The 12,139-nt window shown below is 28.7% G+C and overlaps 1 protein-coding gene across 1 annotated transcript; it reads right to left on the minus strand.

Moving 5' to 3' along the window:
* Positions 1-4,044: 4,044 nt before the first annotated feature.
* Positions 4,045-4,998, minus strand: LOC124830435 (peptidase). Its single transcript, XM_047304136.2, has 2 exons — positions 4,602-4,998; positions 4,045-4,469 (listed from the first exon to the last, which is right to left on the minus strand). Exons 1-2 carry the CDS (start codon positions 4,844-4,846, stop codon positions 4,382-4,384), a joined length of 333 nt encoding a protein of 110 aa, XP_047160092.1. The 5' UTR covers positions 4,847-4,998; the 3' UTR covers positions 4,045-4,381.
* Positions 4,999-12,139: the final 7,141 nt, after the last annotated feature.

Below are 12,139 nucleotides of genomic sequence, written 5' to 3' on the forward strand. Positions count from 1 at the left end.
GTTGTTGAATTATTAACGATATTTGTCTGTCAACTTGTTCCTTAAAATACGACTCTGATTACTATTGAGAAACAGTTTTGAATATTTGATTATTCTATCTATTTAAAGTGAGATTTTTAAATTTTATTTTTCATTCACATAGTAAAATAGATAAGTGAGACAAATATAACGTAAAACATAACATATAAAACTAATATATAAATATTCTTTTAAATTCACAAACTTTACTTCATCGTTCTTTATAAACATTTAAATTAATTTTGTTCTGGCTAATTAGGATAAACTTAATTTTAACCATTGATATGATAAAAAGAATTATTTACAATTGCTAATTATTGATATGGAGAAAGCTGTCAGCAATGAATGAAATATTGTTTGCCTTAGGAATTTAAGAGTATTTAAGTGATTTAGCACATTTATAATGTAAGTAAATAACAGTTCTATATTTTAATTTAAATTTAACAATTGTCTATGATAAAATTATTATTTTAATAAGTATAATAAGATTTACCATTTTAAAAATTAGAGGTCTGTAACAACTGAAAAATCTTGTAAGCACTGTTGTAACGAGAAAGTTGTTTCTAACAAAACTGTAGTATTTAAAACTCCTCTTTAAATGCTTTAAATGTGTTTAAAAGTATAACAATCAATTTGACAACCACTAATAACGGTCACTGCGGTCAAATAAATGCATTTTGCATCATAATAATATTAATCTGTTGTATAATAAAAAATACGTTACTACGTTAATGTACTATTATAAGGTTACTGTCCTTCACATACTAAATCAATTAAAACTCAAACTTCATTTTTCTAATATCCCAAACAATGAAAACTCGAATATAAGAGATTCAGTTAGAATCATAGAATCATTAATTTCTTTTGTTCATGTTCTTAATTAATGGTTATAAAAAGATTTTAAATTTGCTGTACTTTTGAAGAATGTTATTGAATAATTCACCACCATACCTATATATAATACTTAATTTATTGACAGATGCATGAAGCATTTCGTTCTTATTTCACAGATAGTCTTAGATTTTTTCTTTTTTTAAATTGGATATTTTCAAGCTCGATTTGCTTTCAAATTGATGTTTCTAACTTTGCAGTTTCCCACATACCCAAGTTTCCAATATCAATTGGCCTTAAAAAATATCAACTCCAAACGAGGTTCGTGCATTGGAGGCTATTTAGTGCTGCCATCAATTGCCCTTCATCGTCAATGTCGTGTGTCATGGTAAGCTTTGGTCATCTCCTTTGTTTTTTCATTGAGGATTTAAGGTATGATGTATGGTTGTGACATATATGAATTTACAATGATATCTTCAGTACAACAATCCACTAATTCTAGCTATTTAGGACCATAAATGCTCTAATTAATTAAACTATTTTTTTATAAATCGCTCTTTTAAGTTTTTGTAATTCAAAGAAATGTATAAAATAATAGGATTTTGCAAATGCAATGGAAAGTTATAGGTTATACTTACCAAATGTTACACTTTTAAAGAAATTCTTTAAATTACAATATCAACATTAGTCATATAAAAGAAAATTCAAATTTAATTCCTTACTTGAAAAAGGGTTTAACTTTCTATGTTAAGCTTTAATTCTTTAAGTACTTGATAAGGAAATTAAGTTTAAGTTTTATGATTAAAATATCCATATACTAAAATTCTTACAAGTTTATTCTTTAAGATAATTAAAATATTTTCTAATAACGTTCAAATCATACCACAAATTAAAGATGATTATCTTACTTCACAAAGTGAATATATATATATATGTATATGTATATACATATATATACATACATATATGTATATGTATATACATACATATATGTATATGTATATACATACATATATGTATATGTATATACATACATATATGTATATGTATATACATACATATATGTATATGTATATACATACATATATGTATATGTATATACATACATATATGTATATGTATATACATACATATATATGTATACATATATACATATATATGTATATGTATATACATACATATATGTCTATACATACATATATGTATATGTGTATACATACATACATGTATATGTATGTCTATATATATATATATATATATATATGTATATATATATATATATGTATATATATATATATGTATGATATAATATATATATGTAATATGTATAAAGTTAATTATATTTTAAAGAAATTTTCCTTCTCTTTTGTTTTTCATGAAATTTCTTAGATAATAAAAATAATAATATATTAATTTTTTTTCATTAACATTTTCTAAAATCTTATTCCTTCATTAAATAAATGACTTATATATCTATTATACAAATTAAATGAATACTTTAAACATGTGGTAGCTCTTGAGAGAACATTTTGATAATACATATAAGATAATAATATATTAACAAATACTTACAACTGACATTATTGATAAAAATATATATTAAATAATAATAATAGTAGTAGTATATTTTATTATATAAATTAATGTCACAAAGTTATACAAAATTTATTTTTGTTTGTATAGTTATTTTTTCACAAAATTATAAATAAATTATATAATATTGCTATAAATATTTTTTCTTTAAAATAAATTTGAATAATAAAAAAATATTTTATATATTTTAATTAGGGTTTAGTGTTTAAATTTATCTGTGAATATATATATATATATATATATATATATATATATATATATATATATATATATATATAAGGAAGAAAAGAGAAGACTTTTCATGTTCTATTAAACCTAACCTATTTTCACCTTAAGATTAGAAATACACTATCATATATAATAACTTTCAAATAAACATCAAATTCTAATAGAAAAAAAAAAGTTATTGTATCATATCTTATATAAACAAAAGATTTAAATAACTAAAAATTTACACTAGTGTATAGTCTAAGTTACTTTAACGAATGTTTTCTGTAATACCCTCATTCAACGAAGTCAAATTTATTCAAATGAAAGTTTCACTTGAGTCACTTAGTAAGAGTATCGGTTGATATCCTTACTCGAGTATATATTATTTGATACTTTTGTTCATTAGAACTATTATTGCTCAAGTGAAATATCACCTAATGTTCTTATTTAAATGATCTTCTTGTAATTTGTCTTAGCTTATGTATGTGTATGTTTGTTACATGCTGAAATTGTTTGATTGTTTTTTAAAAATCGTTTAATTGTGTTTTAAATTATTAGTGTTTTAATTCAAGTGTATGATAGAATGTGTGTGTGTGTGTGTCACTTTTTGACTGTGTCTGTGTGTGTATGAGTGATTTTAAGGTCAAAAATTTGTAATGGTAAGTGAACTACAATTGTTTGTGAGTATTACGTTATAGCATTCATTCTTTAATGGTCAGAGTCTTGTAAACCAACACATCTAGTGGTAAGAAGTTGAATGAGAATTTATCATATCTTCATATAAAATATTGAAGTTTGAAAGTGAATCAAAATGAATGTTAAAATGTAGGTATAAATATATTTTGATCACACCTTGATCCATATAGTCAATGTTTGCATACCCGAAATACTAAAATGAGTCAAGTGTTAAATTTGTGGTGAATACTGTTTAATACCAATATTCCAAAAAACTGATATGTGGATCCATACATAATCCATATGTATGTGTATATATAGATTTGATGACTATAGGACTAGGAATGATTATGTATTTCAATGTTAAATCGTACACAAATAAAATTTATGAGTTTTTAATGTGATTTTTAGTAAATTATCTCTACATTCTTTGTTTTCTATATGATTGGTTGTTATTAATGTATTGGATACAAAGTGTGAAAATATGTAATATCTGATATAAAGAAAATAATAATTAAGTAATTTTTTAAAATTATGTCATACATCAATACGATGAATCTTATGTAAGTTTAAATAAAAAGTATATAATGATGAAAGTTTGGGAAAACATATTGTGATCGTAGTTTGGTATGATGACATCTTGTCGAATTTAAAGCACAGAGATTTAACTTGATTAGATAAGTGAACTATCTATAATAGGAGTTGACAAACACATGCTGAGAGGAAGAAGCCTTCGTTCCATCCATATCAAAATCGATCGCACCTTGCCTCTATTTGAGTACAGTGCATCCTCATCGTTTAACTGTGACTCGAAAAAGTTTCCCAAACGACAAAAATAACAACCAAAACCCTGTCTTGTTTAAAATTACAAATTAATTCCTTTCGATTTTCTATTTTTAGCATAAAAACGAATAATCTCTTGGACAATCACCGATGCGGTTTACGGATTCCACCAAAAGTGAAAAAATTAAATCAACAAAAGGGTAAAGCTTACATCTAAAATTGGGATTCAGAAGAATTTTCAGGTGCTTCTGCTAAACAAAGCTGTTAACGATTAGCTCGATACATACTCCCACCATTTGTACATAGCACATCCATAAACCACACTATAAACAATCACCCTTAGAGGAGAATGAGCAAACCTGTATCAGACAACACATTTCTAATCACAAATTCATCTATTTCAATTAACCTATTAAAAGTGAAGCAATCATTTTATAGATTCGAATTTGGGTAATCGAAATCGAAAGATAAGCAAGAAAAAAAGGGGGCACCTGAGAAATCCAGATCCTTGGGCATGTGGAGAATTGGCCCTTTCCTCAGCAGTGACAGGGTAAGTCCAACGAGAGAAATCACGGTTGAAGTAATCCCAATCAGGAAGGAGAACCGCCGCAATCCCAAGAACTCCGAAGACGTAGGTGACCATCATCTTCTTGAAAGAGTGGGTGAATAAGCCAACCGCTAAAATAACTGCGGCCAGCCAGAGAAGGCAGGTTCTGAGAACGGCGTCGTTTGGCATGATGTGGTGCAGGTTCTGAGAACGCAATATGAGTTTGAGAGAGTGTGTGGGAGAGAGTTGGGATTAAATTTTGAAGTTTGTGATGTGATCATGTTGAATGGGTCCATAGTCCTCACACTCACCACTGCACGATGGTGAATGTGATCAAACTTTGTTAGGCGTACGAGCTTTAAATGCTACCCAACGCTCCCCCTACTCTTAAGTACTCTCTTTAATGTTGATGTTGCTTTGGCTGTCAATGATTATATTTTCACAACATTTTTTTACCAACATTTTAACATCATAAATGTATTATTTATATTCTAGGAACACTGATATTTATAATCACCATGCTCTCTAACTTGTGCTGTTCATATTATGTCGCGTAAACTTCTTCAATGTACTCACTGATTCCAAGAACCTGGGAAAAGGAGCAAATTAAGGAACAATAAGAAGAAAAAGAAAAACAAAGAAAGTATAATGTTCGAAGGGAAGAAAGATGACAAACATGGCACCTTCTATGAATTAAGCATAAATGTAATGTTTACTTGTTAATTAAAGAAAATTTTCAATATAAGAACCTATGAATAAAATATAAAATTCTCATTAGATTCTAAATCTCACCAAATTTAAATTTCATTAAAATTAAAGTTTTATAGATAAGAAAACGCTTGGATTAGAAGAGAGATTTAAAAAACCTATGAATAAGAGTAAGGAAGCAAAATTCATTAACCCAACAAAAAGACTGACAAACCATCTTTAGTTGGTAATTATAATAATGGTGAAGAAAATTACAACTCCCTAAAGTAGTTAGGTTTATGAAGTAGTTTAACCACTAAATAATTAATCCAATTAATCTACGTTTCTTTCGTATTTAAAAGTAAAGAATTTCTAATTTTGCAATTATATTTTCTTGTCTCTTTTTCGAGCTTCTTTAGTCATTCTTTCTTTATAGGTTATTTCTATTTTTTGTTTCCCATTTTCCTTTGTCACATTTCTTTTAAGGATTTTTTGTTTGAAGCACTTATTATCTTTTTCAAAACGTTTTCTCTCCATTAATGACCTCTTTATTAGAAGAGCGTACTCTCTTATAAAAATTATGCTTATATGAAATATTTTGATAAGAAATCTACCAAAGATTTTAAATTGGTTAATAATCAAGTACATTAAAGATTGTCTAATTTTTTTTTAATTAATGATTTTATATAGGAGAAATTTTGTTTAACACCCATAAGGTTTCATAATCAAAGGTCAAGTTGTCAAAAATCCACTTACCGAAAATAAAAGCTTTATAAGCCCTCACGAATGTGGTAAGTTATATTTAATGACCATTTGTTACACTTGGGTCTTATTGCGTTTTCATGAAAAACACCAATAAAAAATCGAACGAAAAAACAGAGTAAGAAAATGAACAGTGCCACGAAAACTGATTATTTTATTTGTTTTTCACGTATGCAGAAATGGAACGTACAACGCGGATAGAACAGAAAAAGCAGAAAGAAGAAAAATGGGCTTGTAAGGAGAATGCCCATCTAAAATGTCGGATACGACAACATCAACCTCAAAAAATGCAGAGAAATAAACATTCTCCTCACCAACATGTCATGGAAAGTGGGAGGAAAGAAGGATTATCTGTTTCAGTAGCACAACAGTATGTGGGCTTGTAAGGAGTGTCTCCATCTACAATGTCGAATACGACAACATCAACCTCCAAAAATGCAGAGAAAAAACATTCTCCTCACCAACCAACATGTGATGGGAAGTGGGAGGGAAGAAGGATTATCTATTTCAGTATCACAACAGAATATGATGTCTGTTAGAAGTTGTTAGAAATCTAAAAGTGGGCAAAAGCTTCCCTCCTTCTTTATATATATATATATATATATATATATATATATATATATATATAAGGGTGCAAGTGAAGGTGTCAAATGCACCAAAACTTCTTGTATCTCCTTGCATTAAAGAGAGGATATTGTAATCTCTTTCATCTAGTAAATATTTTTCTTAGACTTACCCTTGCTCTTGAGTGTACCTAGTTCGATTCTGCATTAAAGTAGGTAGGCATATGACGTGTCCTAACCAACAGAGTGCTATTCCATGGAATTTTTTAGGACAATGCTGTTGCCAATTTGAACTTAGCAATGAGAGATTCACTTAGCAATATGATCTAAGATTATACATTAACCTTCTTAAAAATATGAAAAGATAATATTTGTAGACATAAGAATATATAATGTTCACGTCTTTATCTTATTTTTACATTTTTCACTATCATAACCTTGTATAAATATAGTCCATTATTACTAACATTTTTTACTATCATAACATTGTATAAATATAGTCCATTATTACTAACAATCATTTCGAAAGAGTTTTTTCCTTTACTTTAATAACACTAGCCTTAAGTGTTATAAGTTCGAACATTGATCTCATTAAGAAGAAGTGAGCCTTACTAGTGAGCTTGGACAAATAAGGACCAATCTGGCTTCTTTGCCACCACTGACAATGGTTTCTGCATAAAAAATTGAAACCCCTTCCACACGCAACAGCTTGACATCCGATAAATTGGCATATCAACAATATAATATATTCTTATAGAGCCAATTATATTTTGTGTAAACTTCAAAAATACTTTAAACATTTTAAGTCTTCAATTTTAGAGGTACCTTTCCTTTTTCAAAGTACTCATCCTCTCTAAATTTGACTAAAATTGTGTTTACAAAAAAACGCTCTAATGCTCTATAAAAATATTTTTATTGTGTAATTGAAACAAATGAATTCTCATGAATTCTCTTGCAAAGCAATGGTTGTAGCTTGCAACGGATGACATGAAATGGTGTGCAACGACGACTAGGATTAGGGGATTTGTTTTTAAAAGAAGGTGGGGTGAACATAGAAACAAGGAATGTGAAATAGCAAAACCCTTCACACTACTTTGTAAAGGACTTTGTAAAGGTCTTGAGCATGCATATTGAGTTTTTGTCCAATATGCATGATGCGATTGACAAATTGTGTGGCCTGACCTATTTTACGTGGCCATACGAATGTAAATTAATATTAATAGAGTAAAATATTTGGACCCCTATATTTTAATAATTTTTTTTAATAATTTTTCTACAGTGGATTACGTGTCATTATTTTATTGATTTGTATATTTGAAACGGACAAATCACATACTATCAGATAAACTGTTGTTAAAAATTTGTTAAAAGTAGATTTTCCAAAATATTTTGAGTTGCCTCTCTAATATTTAATCTCTCTCACTAAATTTTATTTAGATTTCATCTAGCATTTTGCTACATTTGATTTCTTGTGATATTTACCAACATCACATCTTTCATCACTTTTATTACTTTCTCTCTCCATGCAAGATTGGCATTAGACTGTCCATCAAACAAAACCTTTCTTGAAAAGGGATTTTAGTCAATTAAGAAAGGGGTTAGCTTGACTAAATTTGGCAAGACCTTGGTTAATTATAGTGTTCCTCATCAGGACAAAGCATGATCAGATAAATTTGTCTATAGGTGATAAGTAGGTGATTATCAATGAAGCGTTACACAAGTTATTAAGGTAGATCAAAATTTGTCAATGTCCCCCATCTGTTTTCTTCATTGCTTGTCCTAACTTAAATATGCACTTTTAATTACTCATATTGATTGTTCTCAATTTCGGAGAATACCTAAGAACCCCTGGTTAAATTTCAGTCTTTACATATATGTTAGGTTTGGTACATATATTTTTAGTATAATTATAATGGTAAGTGTTTTTCTGCATATTTGCATTGATTAGTAACTTTGGAAGCGTCTGCTTTTTATTTTTTCATTGATAATATTAGTTGTGGGTATTTATTAGTGAGGAGAGTTAAACTGACGACATGAAAGGCCATCCTGACCAACTTAACCAACCGTAACCTTTGCAAGGCATTAGAAGCAAAGAGATTGGGATGCTTCAGTTGGAAGAGTGTCCTTCAAGCCAGTTGAGAATGGCCTTTGTAGGAGACAAAGATACAGAAGTCCGTAGGAAATGTGAAAGTAGAAGCTAAGTGGGTGACCTCGAAGTTGTTTTTAACGTTTTATGGAAGTATTGGTTGGAAACCCATTGCAGCAAGCAAATCAGTTGTTTAGCTGACACTGAAATAAAGGATGATATTATAATGAAACTATAAAGTTGATCTTACATCACTGGTCCCTTAATTCTATTCTCGTCGGAACACACAATGACCCCCGACAAGATCCTTGGCTGAGAGATCAATGTCTTTGTGTGTATGATTCGCTTACTAAAATTGCAAGGTTAAAGACAACGGGCTAGGTTTGCGACACATGAACAAGAAACTGAGAAGAAAAATGTGTTAAAGAAGAAAAATATTGTCTCTCTAACTAACTCCTTTGTTCTTCATATAGACGTCGACACTTACCATAATTAAATTGAATAGATTTTAGGTTTGAAAATGAATGGCTTATCTGTGAAGCAACATGGGTCACCATTTGACGGACTCATTGGAGATTTATTTTTAATTTTTATGATCAAGGCTTTGTGTTTAACTTCAAAAGAAAAAAAAACACGTTAATTTAAATCCTTTCAAAAAGATGAAAAACTAAATCAAAAAACTTTTTTTTTAAAGGTTGAAAAAGTTTCTTTAATAAATTACTAAATTAAATTCTGGGTTCTAGTCAGTGTCAACTTATATTTTTCCCAATTAAATTACATTCAAAATGGGTCATTTGAATTTAAATAAGGAACCAATTACATTACGCCACTGCTCCAAAATTCAAGGAAAATGCGTATCATTGTATATTTGGTTTTGCAGATTTAGCCAAGTTTCAAAACACTAGTGTGTACTAAGCGATAACCTTTTACTTTGTATTGGCTTTAAAATGGAAGATGGTGCCATGACCAAGAAAATGTGCATCAGAACAAGGTGCATGGGGACAAATCTCCAACAAACGCCATTGAAGGTTTCTCAACCGTGCAAAGAATGTTTTAAGGGTTAAAAAAAAAAAAGAAAATTGGGGTGGACTTGGGTGTCTGCTGCAGCAGATTCTCCTTCACGTCTCCAACTGCACCACCCTCCGAGTCAAACGAGTCACATCCTTTATGTCCTTTTCAGGCATTCAGCTATTACTGGTACCTTTGATTTGTCCTGACTTTTTAACTTCCAGGCTTTCACTCATATACTTTATATATCCATAATCAATCCATGTAGCTATAACTATTTTCAACAACTTGCGTAGATTTTTTTGTTTACCTGTTTAGATATTCAGATAAATTATGAATCATGTGTCTATATTTTACGTCCCAATTTGACCTAGATACACATGCATATGTGGTTTGGTGTACCTTTGAGTGTCTTCTCAATGCTGATCATTACATTATAATTATAATTATAATAAAGAGGATTAAACTAATCAAGAAATGTCGATCTTATATATTTCATATAACTTCTCTATTAGAAATACAATAATTTCGTCTTTTTGAATTTAATTCAGTTAGTTTTGATACAAGTGTGCAGCTTTAATTTTCTGTAAGAAAGATTGTTGTCCTGAAGAAAGGAGAATAATAAACGTAGACTAATAATAGTTAACCTAGACAAATTTAAAAATAAATTCAACTATAAAATCGTAAATAAACTGTTCAGAGATCAAATTAAAAATTGCCTATTAAATAAACTTGTCTCTTATGAAATATGTAAGTAAAAAATATAAAGAAAAATTAATTTTAATTGCATGGTATATTTTCATAAGTTAGATTTTTCAATCTAATGTTTATTAAATGGTATACAAGAAATGATGGACCTCTATAACATTGCATTGTGGAGGATTTTATTTTATTTTTCTTAATTAGGATTAAACGAGTGTATATTGTCCTCATACATTTATTTATATGGTTATCCTCAACCTATATATGTGAACTCAATCCTCAACCTAAATAACTTGAACAAGGGTTGTCCTATAAATAGATGGCCACACATTATTCGTAGTGCTGAATAACACGAGAGAAACTTTATACACGATTTTATATGAATGTAAACTTGTTTATTTTTTAATTAATAAATTAAATAACTTAAAAAAGTTGAAAACATCTTCTATTGTGAAAAAGAAAATTATAACATACAATCATTAAATATTATTTAAACTATATAATAATGTTGAGAAGAAAGAGCGCACACCTCATGTGTATTTATTAGGGAGAGGAGGATTCAATCATCAATTTAAATAAATTAATCTCAATCAGTGATATATATAAAAAAAATAACTTTTTTAATGTCTGCCTACAGAACTAGTCGTAGGAATACATATTATGTAGGGTATACATAGTTAGATTAATAGTAATATACATCATTGGTAGATTTTTTTTTTTTTTTTTTTAGGTATTGTGGTTGAGTTAATGATTTGTTTAAGGAGCATGAAATCCAAGAAGAGAGGACGTGAGTCTATGGGTGCCATGCAAACGATGACGAAAGAGGGAGCAGCCTCCTCTTTGCGTGCATGGGAGGGGTTCCTCCGACAAGCACTCATTCGCCACGTGGTACGTAATCTAATTTGGAACCTAGTCCTTTTAGGAACACTTTAGTGCCATATTAGTAATCACTTAGTTGAAACTAAAACAAGTTTAGTTCATAATTACCAAATTCTCCTCATTGTTTGGTTTGAGTATCATATTTTATTCAATTTCGAAATTTATACTAGAGGGAACCCGCTGAAGGAAACAAGAATTGTTCAAGTGATTAACAGGAAAAAGATTATTTTTAATTACTCATAGCATCTGAAGAAATTGATCGAGTTCTTCAGCATGTCTACGTATGCGTAAAAAACTAAATAAAAAATATTTGTAAAGTGAATTTTGTAAAATAGTATATTTTTACTAATAAAATATCATTGGATTAGTTAATAGTTCATTTAATTAATTCAAATACAAAAAGTACCACCACTTGGAAGTACTACTTAAATATACGATAAAATAACATATACTCTAAAAGTATAAACAATTTTCTTACTATCATTTAATCATTATTATATCATAAAATTCTTTAATTTTAAAAATAACTATAATTAAAGTTATACTGATTATAACTTTGTTTGATTATTAATATAAATTTTCTTATAATGATATTGCATATCAACACATTTAAAATGTTAAGCATTAGTAATGTGGCTAATTAAATAGCTTGAAGGGCAAAGTTGTAAAGACTGTGAAATGTTATTTAATATTACATATAATTAAGGATGAGAAGAAAGCGATAAGAATATAATGGTTATATAAGTAGTGTGCAGAAGGCCGAGGTTAATTTGGTAGTTAACGAGGAGTAAAGGA

Source organism: Vigna umbellata, chromosome 2 (genome assembly GCF_029865625.1).
Source record: "Vigna umbellata cultivar VRB3 chromosome 2, Vumbellata_1.0, whole genome shotgun sequence".
Classification (NCBI taxonomy): Eukaryota; Viridiplantae; Streptophyta; class Magnoliopsida; order Fabales; family Fabaceae; genus Vigna; species Vigna umbellata.

Coding starts and splice junctions, on each gene's coding strand:
- LOC124830435 (XM_047304136.2), bottom strand. CDS start 4,846: ATGCCAAACGACGCCGTTCTCAGAACCTGCCTTCTCTGGCTGGCCGCA. Junction 4,470..4,601: donor CAAGGATCTGGATTTCTCAG/GTGCCCCCTTTT, acceptor TGTCTGATACAG/GTTTGCTCATTCTCCTCTAA.